The sequence below is a fragment of the Castor canadensis genome, chromosome 5 (genome assembly GCF_047511655.1).
Source record: "Castor canadensis chromosome 5, mCasCan1.hap1v2, whole genome shotgun sequence".
Lineage (NCBI taxonomy): Eukaryota > Metazoa > Chordata > Mammalia > Rodentia > Castoridae > Castor > Castor canadensis.
Window position 1 is genome coordinate 109,942,090 of NC_133390.1, and position 11,943 is coordinate 109,954,032.

The 11,943-nt window shown below is 36.3% G+C and overlaps 1 protein-coding gene across 1 annotated transcript in view; it reads right to left on the reverse strand.

Annotated features, from left to right (window-relative positions):
* Nucleotides 1–4,208: 4,208 nt before the first annotated feature.
* The window catches only part of Gfm1 (G elongation factor mitochondrial 1), a 43,393-nt gene continuing 35,658 nt past the window's right edge, over nt 4,209–11,943 (reverse strand). Inside the window, exons 16-18 of the mRNA XM_020157348.2 lie at nt 6,126–6,286; nt 5,265–5,318; nt 4,209–5,119 (exon numbers count right to left, since the gene is read on the reverse strand). Of these exons, the coding sequence (XP_020012937.1) occupies nt 4,988–5,119; nt 5,265–5,318; nt 6,126–6,286 (347 nt within the window). The 3' untranslated portion in view covers nt 4,209–4,987. The remainder of the gene's footprint in view (nt 5,120–5,264; nt 5,319–6,125; nt 6,287–11,943) is intronic.

An 11,943-nucleotide genomic window follows, 5' to 3' on the forward strand; every position in this document is an offset into this window, starting at 1 on the left:
CTAGCATTCTAGTAACTTAAGAAAGCCCAGGGTTACGAGTAAACATTTCAACAGTTAAAAGACAGGATTGGTGTTCAGTTGGTCTGCTTGAGTTTTGACTCTGGAAGTGTGCACATCCTGACCTCTGCTCAGAGCTAATCAGTATCAGCACATTCCTTGAGGTTTTAGTCCTAGAAGTAAAAACCTAGTCCATTAGTATATGCTGCAAATGGATCCGTAATTATCTTTCAAAGGTGGTTTCATCTCTGAATTTGTGTTTCTTAATATTTTGAACATACTACAGCTATTTTATGTTGCTAAATTGCTCCTACCAATATGTCAACAAATGTATTTCAATGCAAGCAAATATTAACTGTTTATGAAATTTTAGTATATTTTATAATTTCAGGCAAGTACTCCTTTTAAATTGATTTGACTTAAATAAATGTTTATGTTCCTAAATAATAAAATGTGTTTGCAGATTTGTATGCATAGGCAAAATTTGAGCTGAACTGGAATTAAATGAAAACTTAATATTGCTTGATTCAAATTTTACAAATAGTGTTTTGCCAGATAAAGATGTCTGAAAACATGCAGTAAAAGAAACACTGATGTAAATGAAAGTATATCAAATAGTTACAATTTTTGTTTATAAGGATAAATTGGACCCGTGTTGGCCTAAGTAATTTATAAAAGCAAACACAGTATGTACCATAATCAAATTCAGTGGAGTACCTCCTCAAGGCAGGAGGAATTGATCCAGGAAATGTTACCATTTGCCTCTTGAAATTATTATAATTTAATGGAACACTTACATCAGTGTCTAAAAACTGTTAGCCAGGTTCCTTGGCCAGTAATTGATTAGAATACATCAGCCTTAAAATACAACAAAGTACAGATGTGCCTTGACTTAATGATGGGATATGTCCTGATAACCCATCCTAAGTTGAAAATATCATAGGTTGAAAATGCATGTGACACACCTAAGGTACCGAGCATCCTACTCAATGACACTGTCATGTTGTTTCCCTCATGATCCTGTGCCTACTTAGAAGCGAGTCTCACTGCTGGTGCCCGGCATTTCAGGAGAGTATCATGCTGCATATTACTAACCAGGGAAAAGATCAGAATTGAAATTCTAAGTACAGCTTTTCCTGAGGATCATCACTTTTCATGTCACTGTAAAGTTGAAAAATCTTAAGTCAATCATTATCAAGTGGAGACTGTCTGTATTACTTAGTCTGCACTGTTATATAACTGGGAAAATTTACTCTAAAGAAAAAATTTAGACATGGATTCTTACAAAATAAAAAGTTAAGGAGATCTAATTAGTATTTTCTGCTTAAAACCTACACTTGCATGTACCTTCCCAACATTAGCACCTTTTAAAGACTGGCAAGCATGCTTTTAAAAGAAGGTATCTTTGAAAGGAAACATCAGTCTGCTGTCTGTCCTGCCTAGGTGATAGATGAGAAAGTACTTTTTCTAAAATATCAAAGATACCATCTACAACCTACAGTTTATCTCTCATGAAACTAAGAAGATAAACTCCTCTAACTGAAGCTCTCTAAATGATCTTTAAAAATATATCCCAACAGTATTATTACAGCACATCCATGTCCTATCACATTACAAAGGTGCTTTTATGTGGTGCTTCAGCTTTCTCCAAACTCTCATTCTTAAAAAGGCATTTTCCATTAGTGACATTAGGTTCATAAATATGACCATAATTCAACCACAGATTCTAAGGTAACCCTTATACAGACTTGTTTCAGGATAACAGATTATGAAGCGGAATTATATACTAACAACATAAAAACACAATTACCTGATTTATAGATTTGCAATTCCCATAAAAGTTAAAGCAACTAAGCATTCCTTAATCTCACCATTAGAACATTTTTCCTAGCACAAACTCTAAAATTGCTGACTTCATTTTTATTAACACTGATTTTACTAACAACAATCTACCTTGGCATAAGATGAAAAACTAAATTCCCTAAATCCTCTTTTTGTTAAAGAGTACAAATTCTTCTGAATCACTCTGAGCCAATGACACAACTTTCAGAAGTTTAACACATAAAAAAATACCAGGATTTTGACTGCATTCCATTTTATTCCATTCATAGTTTACATATTTCCTATCTAAATTGTTATGTTAAACAAGTTCTTTTGAAAGTCAGATGGAAGCTTTAATATTTGCACTTGAATGTGTAAATACTCACTTTAATCAGCAATTAAAGCCCCAATCCAACAATTTATAGTTTTGACAATGCAAATAGCTATCTTCTACAGAGGAACACATTCCAACACGTCACAATTTACTCCTTCCTGATTCCTGCCAAACTTAAGACTCATACATATTTAATGGAAAGCATTAAATAATGAACAATCCTGAACTTCAGAATTGATTAAATTTTAATGATTTCACAAATTATATCATCCCAGAGTGACTAGAGAGGAAAGGAATAACAGAAAAATTGACTTGTTTCTTTAAAGGCAGTTATCAAATGAAGAATAGCTAGCCACACTCTAATATCACACAGAAGAATAATATGACACATCTAAACTGCAAGAACTCCGACTTCATGGTTTAGGTCTAAATGCAGGCAACAATGCAGTGTTTTATTTCTTTTCAGCAGTACTAGGGTCTGAACTTGAGCCACATCCCCAGCCCTTTTTGCTTTTATTTTTCAGATACGGCTTTGCAATTCTTGTACCCCTGCCTCCTATGTAGCTGATTACAGATGCGCATGAATATATCTGGCAGTGGATTTTTGTCTGTTGTTCTTTTTTTTGTGTGTGGTGCTGGGAATTGAACCCAGGGCCTTGCACATGCCAGGCAAGTGCTCTATCACTTGAGCTAAAGCCAGGTCCTTTTGTGCTGGGATTAAAGATGTGAACCACCACACCCAACTATCACTGCAGTGGTCTTTAACAATGAATGCAAATTAGAACCACCTGGCAAATTTTTTGAGCCTCCAAATATCTGGAGGTGAGTCTGGGTGTTTCCCAGGTGATTTTTAAAGTGAGTCAGCAGCAGGCATCTGTGCAATACTTCCTAGTGCCACTACTATTCTCCAACACAAGTAATATTGTCTTTCCATGCTACAGACTTTGGTTGGCACATGGTGTTTACCAACTATCATTATGCTAATGAGTAGAAGAGATGTGCGTTCTGGGTCCCGGACCTGTCGCTACATGGTGCTATTTGAGTTCTTCCACCCAGTGGGCCCTTATCATTGCCTATGAAATGCTGCTGATGGACTAAATACCTAGAATGTTTTCTGACACTGTAACTTTATAACCAGAATATTCAACAAATAAGACACACATCTAGATTTGCTCATTGTTCTAACTATTCTCAAAAGCCAGAGGGACTGTGCTAAATTCTGTAATATTTTCCTCACTGGGGACAGTACTCAATCATGAATGGCACATGATGCGGATGAAATGACAAAGAAACCATCAACTGATGCTACTGCTGCGATAGACAAATTCAGACAAATTTATGGGGAGATGTACTTTGTGAATAATTGTAACTAAAGTATCCATTTGTGAACTGGATAAGCAAGCTGGCAGAGTGGTCTAGTGGTAGAGCATCTGCCTAGCAAACGTGAGACCCTAAGTTCAAACCCCAGTACCATCAAAAAAGAAAGACTATTTAGCCTAAAAGGAAAAAAAAAATTAAGAGTAAGAACTTAATAAGCTGTCTAATCCTGGGACAATTTACCTTCTCTTTATCTTTGCTTCTTCAATCACAAAATAGTCACAGAAGTATTTACTCTCACAGGGTTATGAAAATTATGTGACGAGTTCAAACTAGTAAATGTCTGGAAAAATATGTACTTAATACTTCTTAAAAATCTTTTTTTTTAGAAATCTTAAATTATAAAGCAAATTAACAAATCAAGAAAACCAAAAGAATTTAAAATCATTTGTTTTATTTCTATTATCCAGTAAGGACAACAGACTCACAACCTTCCTGCCTCTATCTCCCAAGTGCTGAAATAGAGGTATGCACTAACCATGCCTAGTTTGGCATCAGATAATTTTTGAATGAAGAAATTCTGAGCAGTATGGTTACACTGCCTGTGAAAATTCAACTTATTCTGGAAATTAAAGCTAAACATTTGTTCTTTTACAATCTCAGTGAATACAATACATGATAAATTATAGCAGACTCAAATGCAACTAATATTTACTAAGTGAATGAACTGAGTCAGCAATTCTATAAATTGTATTTTTTATTTAGGGAGCAGAAACTATGAACACAAACAAGAATAGCACATGTAACAATCTATTTTTTACTTTATGTAAGACTGCAGGTGACATCAGTACTCCTAAAACAGAGGCAGTTACAAATCTGCAGAAGCCACAAACTGAAGTGCAATTATATGCTAGAAATTTAGGTAATATTTTAATACCCCAATGAAGAATCTGAAAAAATGTTCTTAGTAAGATCATATAGAATCCACTGAAAATCCTGACCACTAATGACACTCCAAGAAGTGTCATGAAATACAAAATTTACTTTCAAGCCTTTGGCAAAGTAATATTTAAAAATACCAATGTATGAGACATAAATAGAAGAGAGACAAATTATTTAATAAGCAAATAATTAACAAAACTGTTCAACTGGACATGCCATTCTATGTACTGTTTTTCCAACTTTTCTCTCTGCTGAACAAACTCTCATAAAAAAATTTTTGAAAGAGGTTTATATACATTCTAAACATAAAAGTATAAACTTTTATGTTCAGTCCCTTCTTTAAATATCAAATATATTTCAGTAATAATCACATTTTATTTGAGGTTTTTCAGTAAATTATAAAACCAATCAACAGAGTTGAGATATACATAGAATTATCTTTGCATATGACAGAAGCTCCTGAATGTGAAACAATATGGGCTTCTAAAATGTTTCAGCAACCTGAATTCATTCCACTGGAGTCCATCATATCTAAATCTTGCAGATTTAAAGTTATTACATTCAAAATGAGGAAAGTCAGTTCTTGGCTTTTCCTTTTTTTACAGGAAGTTGACCTGTAGCTTCCAAATATTTATTAACAAGGTCTTCTTGTGCAGATGGTGAACACGGCTGGTATCTGCAGTACTCCATTGTGTATTCTCCTTTTCCCTAGGGAAGAGAGAGAAAAGAGATTTTCTTGTTTCTTTTTGTTTCAAATCATGAAAAATTATGATTTCACAAATATGATCATCTTATAGAATAGTCTTTTGAAAAGCACCACAGTGATGTTTAACTTCATTTTAAAGCTACTTACCTCTGTGCATGACCTAAGTTCAGTGGAATAGCCAAACATGTCATTTAGAGGGACCTAAAAGCAAACACAGATATCTTAGCAATGCTTGTTTTAAAATATTTGAGGAAAAACCCGGGTCACACTAGTAATTTAATGCCTTAGATTTAGGTTTCTACTAACTACTCTTAGTTTAAAAGCATTAAAAGTCAAAGAGAATATACTTTTGTTTTATTCCAAGTGGAAACCCTATTTGAAAGTTATTTAATTTGACAGAGACAACTAGAAACCAAATTCTTTCAGTTTCAGAGTAGACACCAGTGGTGGCCTTCCCTTTTCATCACCACTCTGCTCTCTTAACACCAGTCACATATTCAGAAGTGGGTTTTTGTATGTGTAAAAATGTTAACAAAATTTCCACTGGTTTCTTCCTTCTGTGTGTTTGTGTGGTGCTGGGGCTTGAACCCAGGGCATTGCACATGCTAGGAATGTGCTCTACCACTGACCTCCACCCCCAGCCACCCTCAGGTATTTTAATGATATGCTGATAGCAGTGTCTTCCAGGAGACCTTCAGTAATATAATAATCACCTTCTCCCCCAGTTATAAGTCAAAACAGGTGCAATTAAATATTATTCTAATTAATTAGACAGAATAAAGCAGCTAAGCAAATAAAACTAAGAAAATGGCAATAGTCACAAAGACCCAAAACAAAGTCAATCTTATTTTTAGCTCTTGCACTAACAGCAAATAACAGAAATTGCCACATAAATAGAAGTCACAATTCAACAGGGAATGTATCAATTTGCTCTCCAATCTACAAAAGCTAAATGATCTCCTTCTGTGGATTAAAAAAACAAGAATGTCAATGGCCAGTAGTACTTACATCTGCATAAAGCGTAAAGTAGTCCTCAATTCCATCCTGCCCTGTGATTATGCCATGACGTCGGTTAATTCCTGCAATTACTGGTCCCTGAAATTCATTTGGGGCTGTAATTTCCACAGACATAACAGGTTCAAGAATACATAATGTTGTATTTGCCAAGGCTGAGGTTAAAAAAAAGAAAACTTTGTTAGTCATTGAACAAACTGGAACTCTTTCAGCTCTACAAGAAGAGATAGATGGCACTCTTCCAAAAGTACACGCACAAATGATGGACTTAAAATATTTCATCTGAACTCATTTTTCAAGTAGCAACAAGGTCATTCTTCTATGTGGAAATGCCAGAAGGATAACACTTATTCTATTATTAGTATTTCCATTATCACATTTTTATCCTTAAAACTGCAGAGAATATAAAAGGATCTTAAAACATCAATCATCAAGTGCTTTGTCCAGTTATATTACTTAATCTCAATGGAAATTCAGGAGTAAAGACATGAACTTTGGTCAAGGTAAGCCCACCCTTTATGTCGGTCCCTGGCAGACAATTTGTTATCACAGCCAAGAGAGGGTGGCAGGACACTCTTCATGTGTGTGGAGGTAAGAATCAAGTCATCCCTGAGCTCTATCTTTCCCCTTTTCTAGGCTGAACAATTTCTCCATCTGATTGAGAAGCAGAAGACCTTTAGTTTCTGCTCTACCTCCAACAAGGCGTACTGCTTTTGTAAAAACACAGCCTGTCCCAGTCTCAAGTTTCTTCACCTACAAAATAAAGATGCTAGACTACATGTACTAACCATTTCAGCACTAAAACTCAATGTGAATGTCTATGCTTATTTTTTATTCCATGTAATACATAACCATACATTTCTTAGATACAAATGTAACTGGTGTTTATAGAGAAAGTATAATAAAATTTCAAATACTTAATCTGGAAATTATGCTAGAGCAGAATACACTTCAGCTGCAGACCAGCTATATTATCTCCAAATAAAGGTCTTAAAGCAAGACACAGAAAAAGATGACAAATTATTTTAACATAAACATAACTTTCCTAGAAGTATCAGTTTGTCTGTATTAACCTAACTGGCAATCATTCTTGTATATTAAAGAGCAATGGGATCTAAATATGCCATTAATTTTTATAGGAACAGAAATATATGCAAAGTCATCCCTCAGTATCAGTGGGGGCTGAGTCCCAGGACCACCTGTGGATACCAAAATCCACAGATGCTTAAGATGCTTTTATAAGACATGAGATGACAAACAACTCACAGGACTGTTGGGAGACCTGTGACAGTGGGAGGCCACCGCAGGCTGTGCCTACATTATCCTTCACGTGCATTTAGCACAGTGCTGAGCATTCAGCAAATCAAGTTTTGCTTTTTGCAACTTTGTGGAATTTTTTTGGTTTTGGTTTTGGTGGTACTGGGGCTTGAACTCAGGGCCTCAAGCTTGCTAGGCTTGCTAGGCAGACACTCTACCAATTGAGCCACTCCTTCAGCCCTGTTTTGTATTATGTTTTTTGAGACAGGGTCACGCAAACTATTTGCCTCGGGATGGCTTCAAACTGCATTCCTCTCCTGGATCTCTGCCTCCTGAGTAGCTAGGATTACAGATGTGAGCCACAGGTGCCTGTCTTTTCTGGAATGTTTTTTAAAAATATTTTTGATCTATGGTTAGTTGAAACCACAGATGCAGAACCCAAGAACATGGAAGGTTGAGAGTACTCATGTTTCTTAGAAATATATTCTTAACTGAAATCACATTCCAGTTCACACTTACTTTTGATTAGTCTTAATTAATAAATTTTGTTCTGAAAAGAGGAATAACTGAACTTATAGACATACTGCCAACACATAAGTTTCACTGTATAAGCCCTGCCAAACCCTACTTGGACATCTTTCTCAGACTAACAATTCTAGATGACAGAAACAGCTTTCTTTTTAACTTCCTGGGTTAGTGCAATAATGGAACTTCCTTGGGTCTAAAGATACATAAGTAATATGAAAAAAGGCATCTAGAACTAGAGAAATGAGCAGACATATCCAGATTGAGTTACCCTTTACCTAATGATTTCAACAGGTTACTAATTTAAAAGAGCTAGATTGTGAAAAAGGTCATATTTTCAAAGGAAGGAGAGAGGGCCCAGTATTCACAGCCCATCACTCAACTGTTGAGGACAGCCTGTCTACTTTTTCGTATTTCCTCACTCTGCTCCTTCCTTTTAATTCCTTTTTTTCCCAAATCTATCTTCTGATTCACTTCCAAGTGAACCTTGCCCTTGTATATACTGCCCTCTAACTCCACCCCACATGAAAAGATTCCTGGGCTTGCCAGGCACAGATGGCTCATGCCTGTAGTTCTAGCTATTCAGGAAGCAGAGAACAGGAGGACTGCAGTTCAAAGCCAGCCTGAGCAAATAATTGTGAGACCCTATCTTGAAAAAATTCTTCACAAAAAAGGTCCGGTGGAGTGGCTCAAGGTGTAAGCCCTGAGTTCGAACCCCAGCTCCACAAAAACAGAAACAAAAAGCAAAACAAAAAAGATTCCAGGGCTAATTCACCCCTGCAATTTTTCAACAGCCATACAGCAGCCAAATCCTAAACCCAAATTTTTCCTTTGCAAATTCATGTGGTCTTAGATCCTTAGAGTATGAAGTGAAAATCCTATTTGCAGAAGATATGATCCTGAGGACACCACCAGAAAACTCTTGGATCTGGTACACACTTTCAGCAAAGTAGCAGGACACAAAATGAACATATGAAGATCAGCAGCTTTTCTACATACCAATAACAAATATGCTGAGAGAGAAATCAGGAATACCATTGACAACAGCCAAAAACAAAACTAGGAATAAACCTAACCAAGGAAGAAAAGACTTCTACAGTGAAAACTATAAAGCACTGCAGAAACTGAAAAAGATGAAAACTAGAAACTAGAAGGTGGAAAGACCTCCCATGTTCATGAATTGGCAGAATTGATATTGCCAAGATGATTACATTACTGAAAGCAATCTACAGATTCAATGCAATCCCCATAAAAATTCCAATGTCATTCTTCACTAAAATAGAAAAATCAATCCAAAAATTCATATGGAATCATAAAAGACACAGAATAGCCAAAGCAATCCTGGGTAAAGTGTAATGCTGGAAGTATCACAATACCTGAATCCTAACCATACTACAGGCATGGTACTGGCACAGAAACAGACATGAAGACCAATGGAATAAAAGACCCAGAAATAAACTCACACAGTTACAGCCAGCCAATTCTCAACAAAGCTGCCAAAATATACACTGGAGAAAAGACAGTCTCTTCAACAAATGGCACTGGGAAAACTGGATATTCACTTGTAAAAGGCTGAAACTAGATGCCCATCTCTTCACCAGTACAAAAAGTAGCTCAAAGTCTTTAATATAATGACGTATGTTATATTGTGTGCATATATAATGAATATAATGAAAGTTTGAAGCAATTAGAGGAAATATAAAGGAAACATTTAACATACAAACACAGGCAAGGATTCTTCTGACTAGGACTCCAATAGCTTAGGAAATAACAGCAAGAATTGACAAACTGGGGCTGGTGGTGTGGTAGAGACCCTGCCTAGCAAGTGTGAGGCCCTGAGTTCAAATCCCAATACTACTTCCCCAGAAAAAAGAACTGACAAACTGACTGGCATCAAATTGAAAAGCTTCTGTACAGCAAAGGAACTGATTATCGGAGTCAAGAAACTGCCTACAAAACGGAAGAAATTCTTTGCCAGCTATCCATCCTACAAGTGATTACGCCAGAATATATAAAAAACTAAAAAAAATAAACACCAAAAGAACAAATAACCAAATCAGTAAGTGGGCAAATGAACTACAGACTACTGAATTGACAGTTCTTCAAAGAAAAACTGCATATGGTCGACCAATGCATGAAACAGCCCACGCACTTAGATAAGGAGGTTCAAGACCAGCCAGAGCAAAAAGTTGGCGAAACTCCATCTTAGCCAACTAGCCAGGTGTGGTGGTGTGTATCCTAGCTATGTAGGAGGCATAAGTAGGAGCATCTCAGTCCCGGAGTCATGGCTCAAGTGGCAGAGTGCCTCCCTAGCAACTGTGAGGCCCCATTTTCAAACCCCAGTACCACGCACACATCTACATAGAATCCAAGTAACAACAAATGCTGGCGAGGATGTGAGTGGTAGGAAATGCTTAAAAAATGAAAAATAGAACTACCATAAGATCCTGCTATACCACATTCCTGGGTGTATACCTGAAGGAATCAAAGTCAGCATACAACAGAGATGCCTGCACATCCACATTTATTACAGCACCCTTCACAATAGCCAAGATATGGAATCAACCTACTTGCCCATCAATGGATGAATGGAGAACTGTGGTAATATATATGCAATGGAATATGATTCAGACAAAGAATGAAATTATGTCTTTTGCAGGAAAATGGGTGGAAATAGAGATCATTACGCCAAATAAGCCAGACTCAGAAAGACAAGTATCACATGTTTTCTCTCATATGTGGAGTCTAGATTTTATAAAAAAAAAAAAACACATGAAAATAGAAGGGGGACTATTGGGGAAGAGGAAGGAGAGTATGGGGGGAGGGGACAGTACAGGGAAATGGGGGATGATATGATCAAAGTACATTATAGACATGTATGAAAATGTCATGATGCAACCCATTAGTTTGTACAATTAATATATGCTAATGAAAATACTAAGAGCATCGTTCTTTCAAATCACCAGTAACAACACTGGTACTACTACGCCAGGTGCTAACGTGATTGTGTGAAGATGTGCTCATGGAGGGCTTGAGGGTATAGCAAGAGGTAGAGTGCTTGCCTGACAGGTGCAAGGCCTTAGGTTCAATCCCCAGTATAGAAAAACAAAACATAAAGTGGTCAAGGACTAATGACACTGGTCTGGGATTAAGTTTAAGGTCACTGGGAAGATGTGCTAATTCATGCATTCAGCGTAATATGTAGCACGTAAGTGATCAATAAATGTTATCACTACTCTTGAGACAAAATAGCTGGGAAGTGAGTGGTATGGTACAGTACCAGGTTAAAGCCAGTATGACAAGAGGAGCCAAGTGTTTTCAAGGACATTTAACTATATGTGTAAAAAGTATAAAAGTGGTAACTAATCTGTTAAAGATTTATTAAAATGATGAATGCTTTTAGGCTGAGGTAGGTATTCTAAGTCATTCCTAATAAAGTCTAATTTGTATGTCATTTTATTTTCGTTTCCTATCAACACAATCTTCAGATTGTCACCACATGTCTACATCATAGATTGAAGAGGCATTTTTAATAGTGAGCTGATATTAGAAAATGAGAAACTAGAGCATCAATTACTAATGGTTCCAATTAGTTTAAGTAAAATAAGGAATTAGCATCCTTCTCCAATTGCTACCTTAAACCTGATCATAGATACAGACTGAGACCTAAGGTAACATGAAGTCCAAAATTCATACAAAATCAATACAATCCTGATTTACAGAATGCTTAGGGAATGACAGGATTAGTGTAATTATCTACTGTCCACTTTAACCTGCTCTGATGAATACATTTCTGAGCTGTTTTGTGAACCACATTTTTCCTATGTAAGGCAAGTACAGATAATACCAATGAACTACCAAAGAAAAGGCATGGAGAAGATGGCAAAGAGAATTAATTTTTCTGGCTTCAGAAGACAATTTTGAAGCTCCATTTTTTAACAGCTTTGATGTCAAACTGCTATGCTGTCATTTGCTTTCTCTCTCTCTCTTAAAATCAAATAATCAGATATGCTTGCAATTTCTTCAGGTT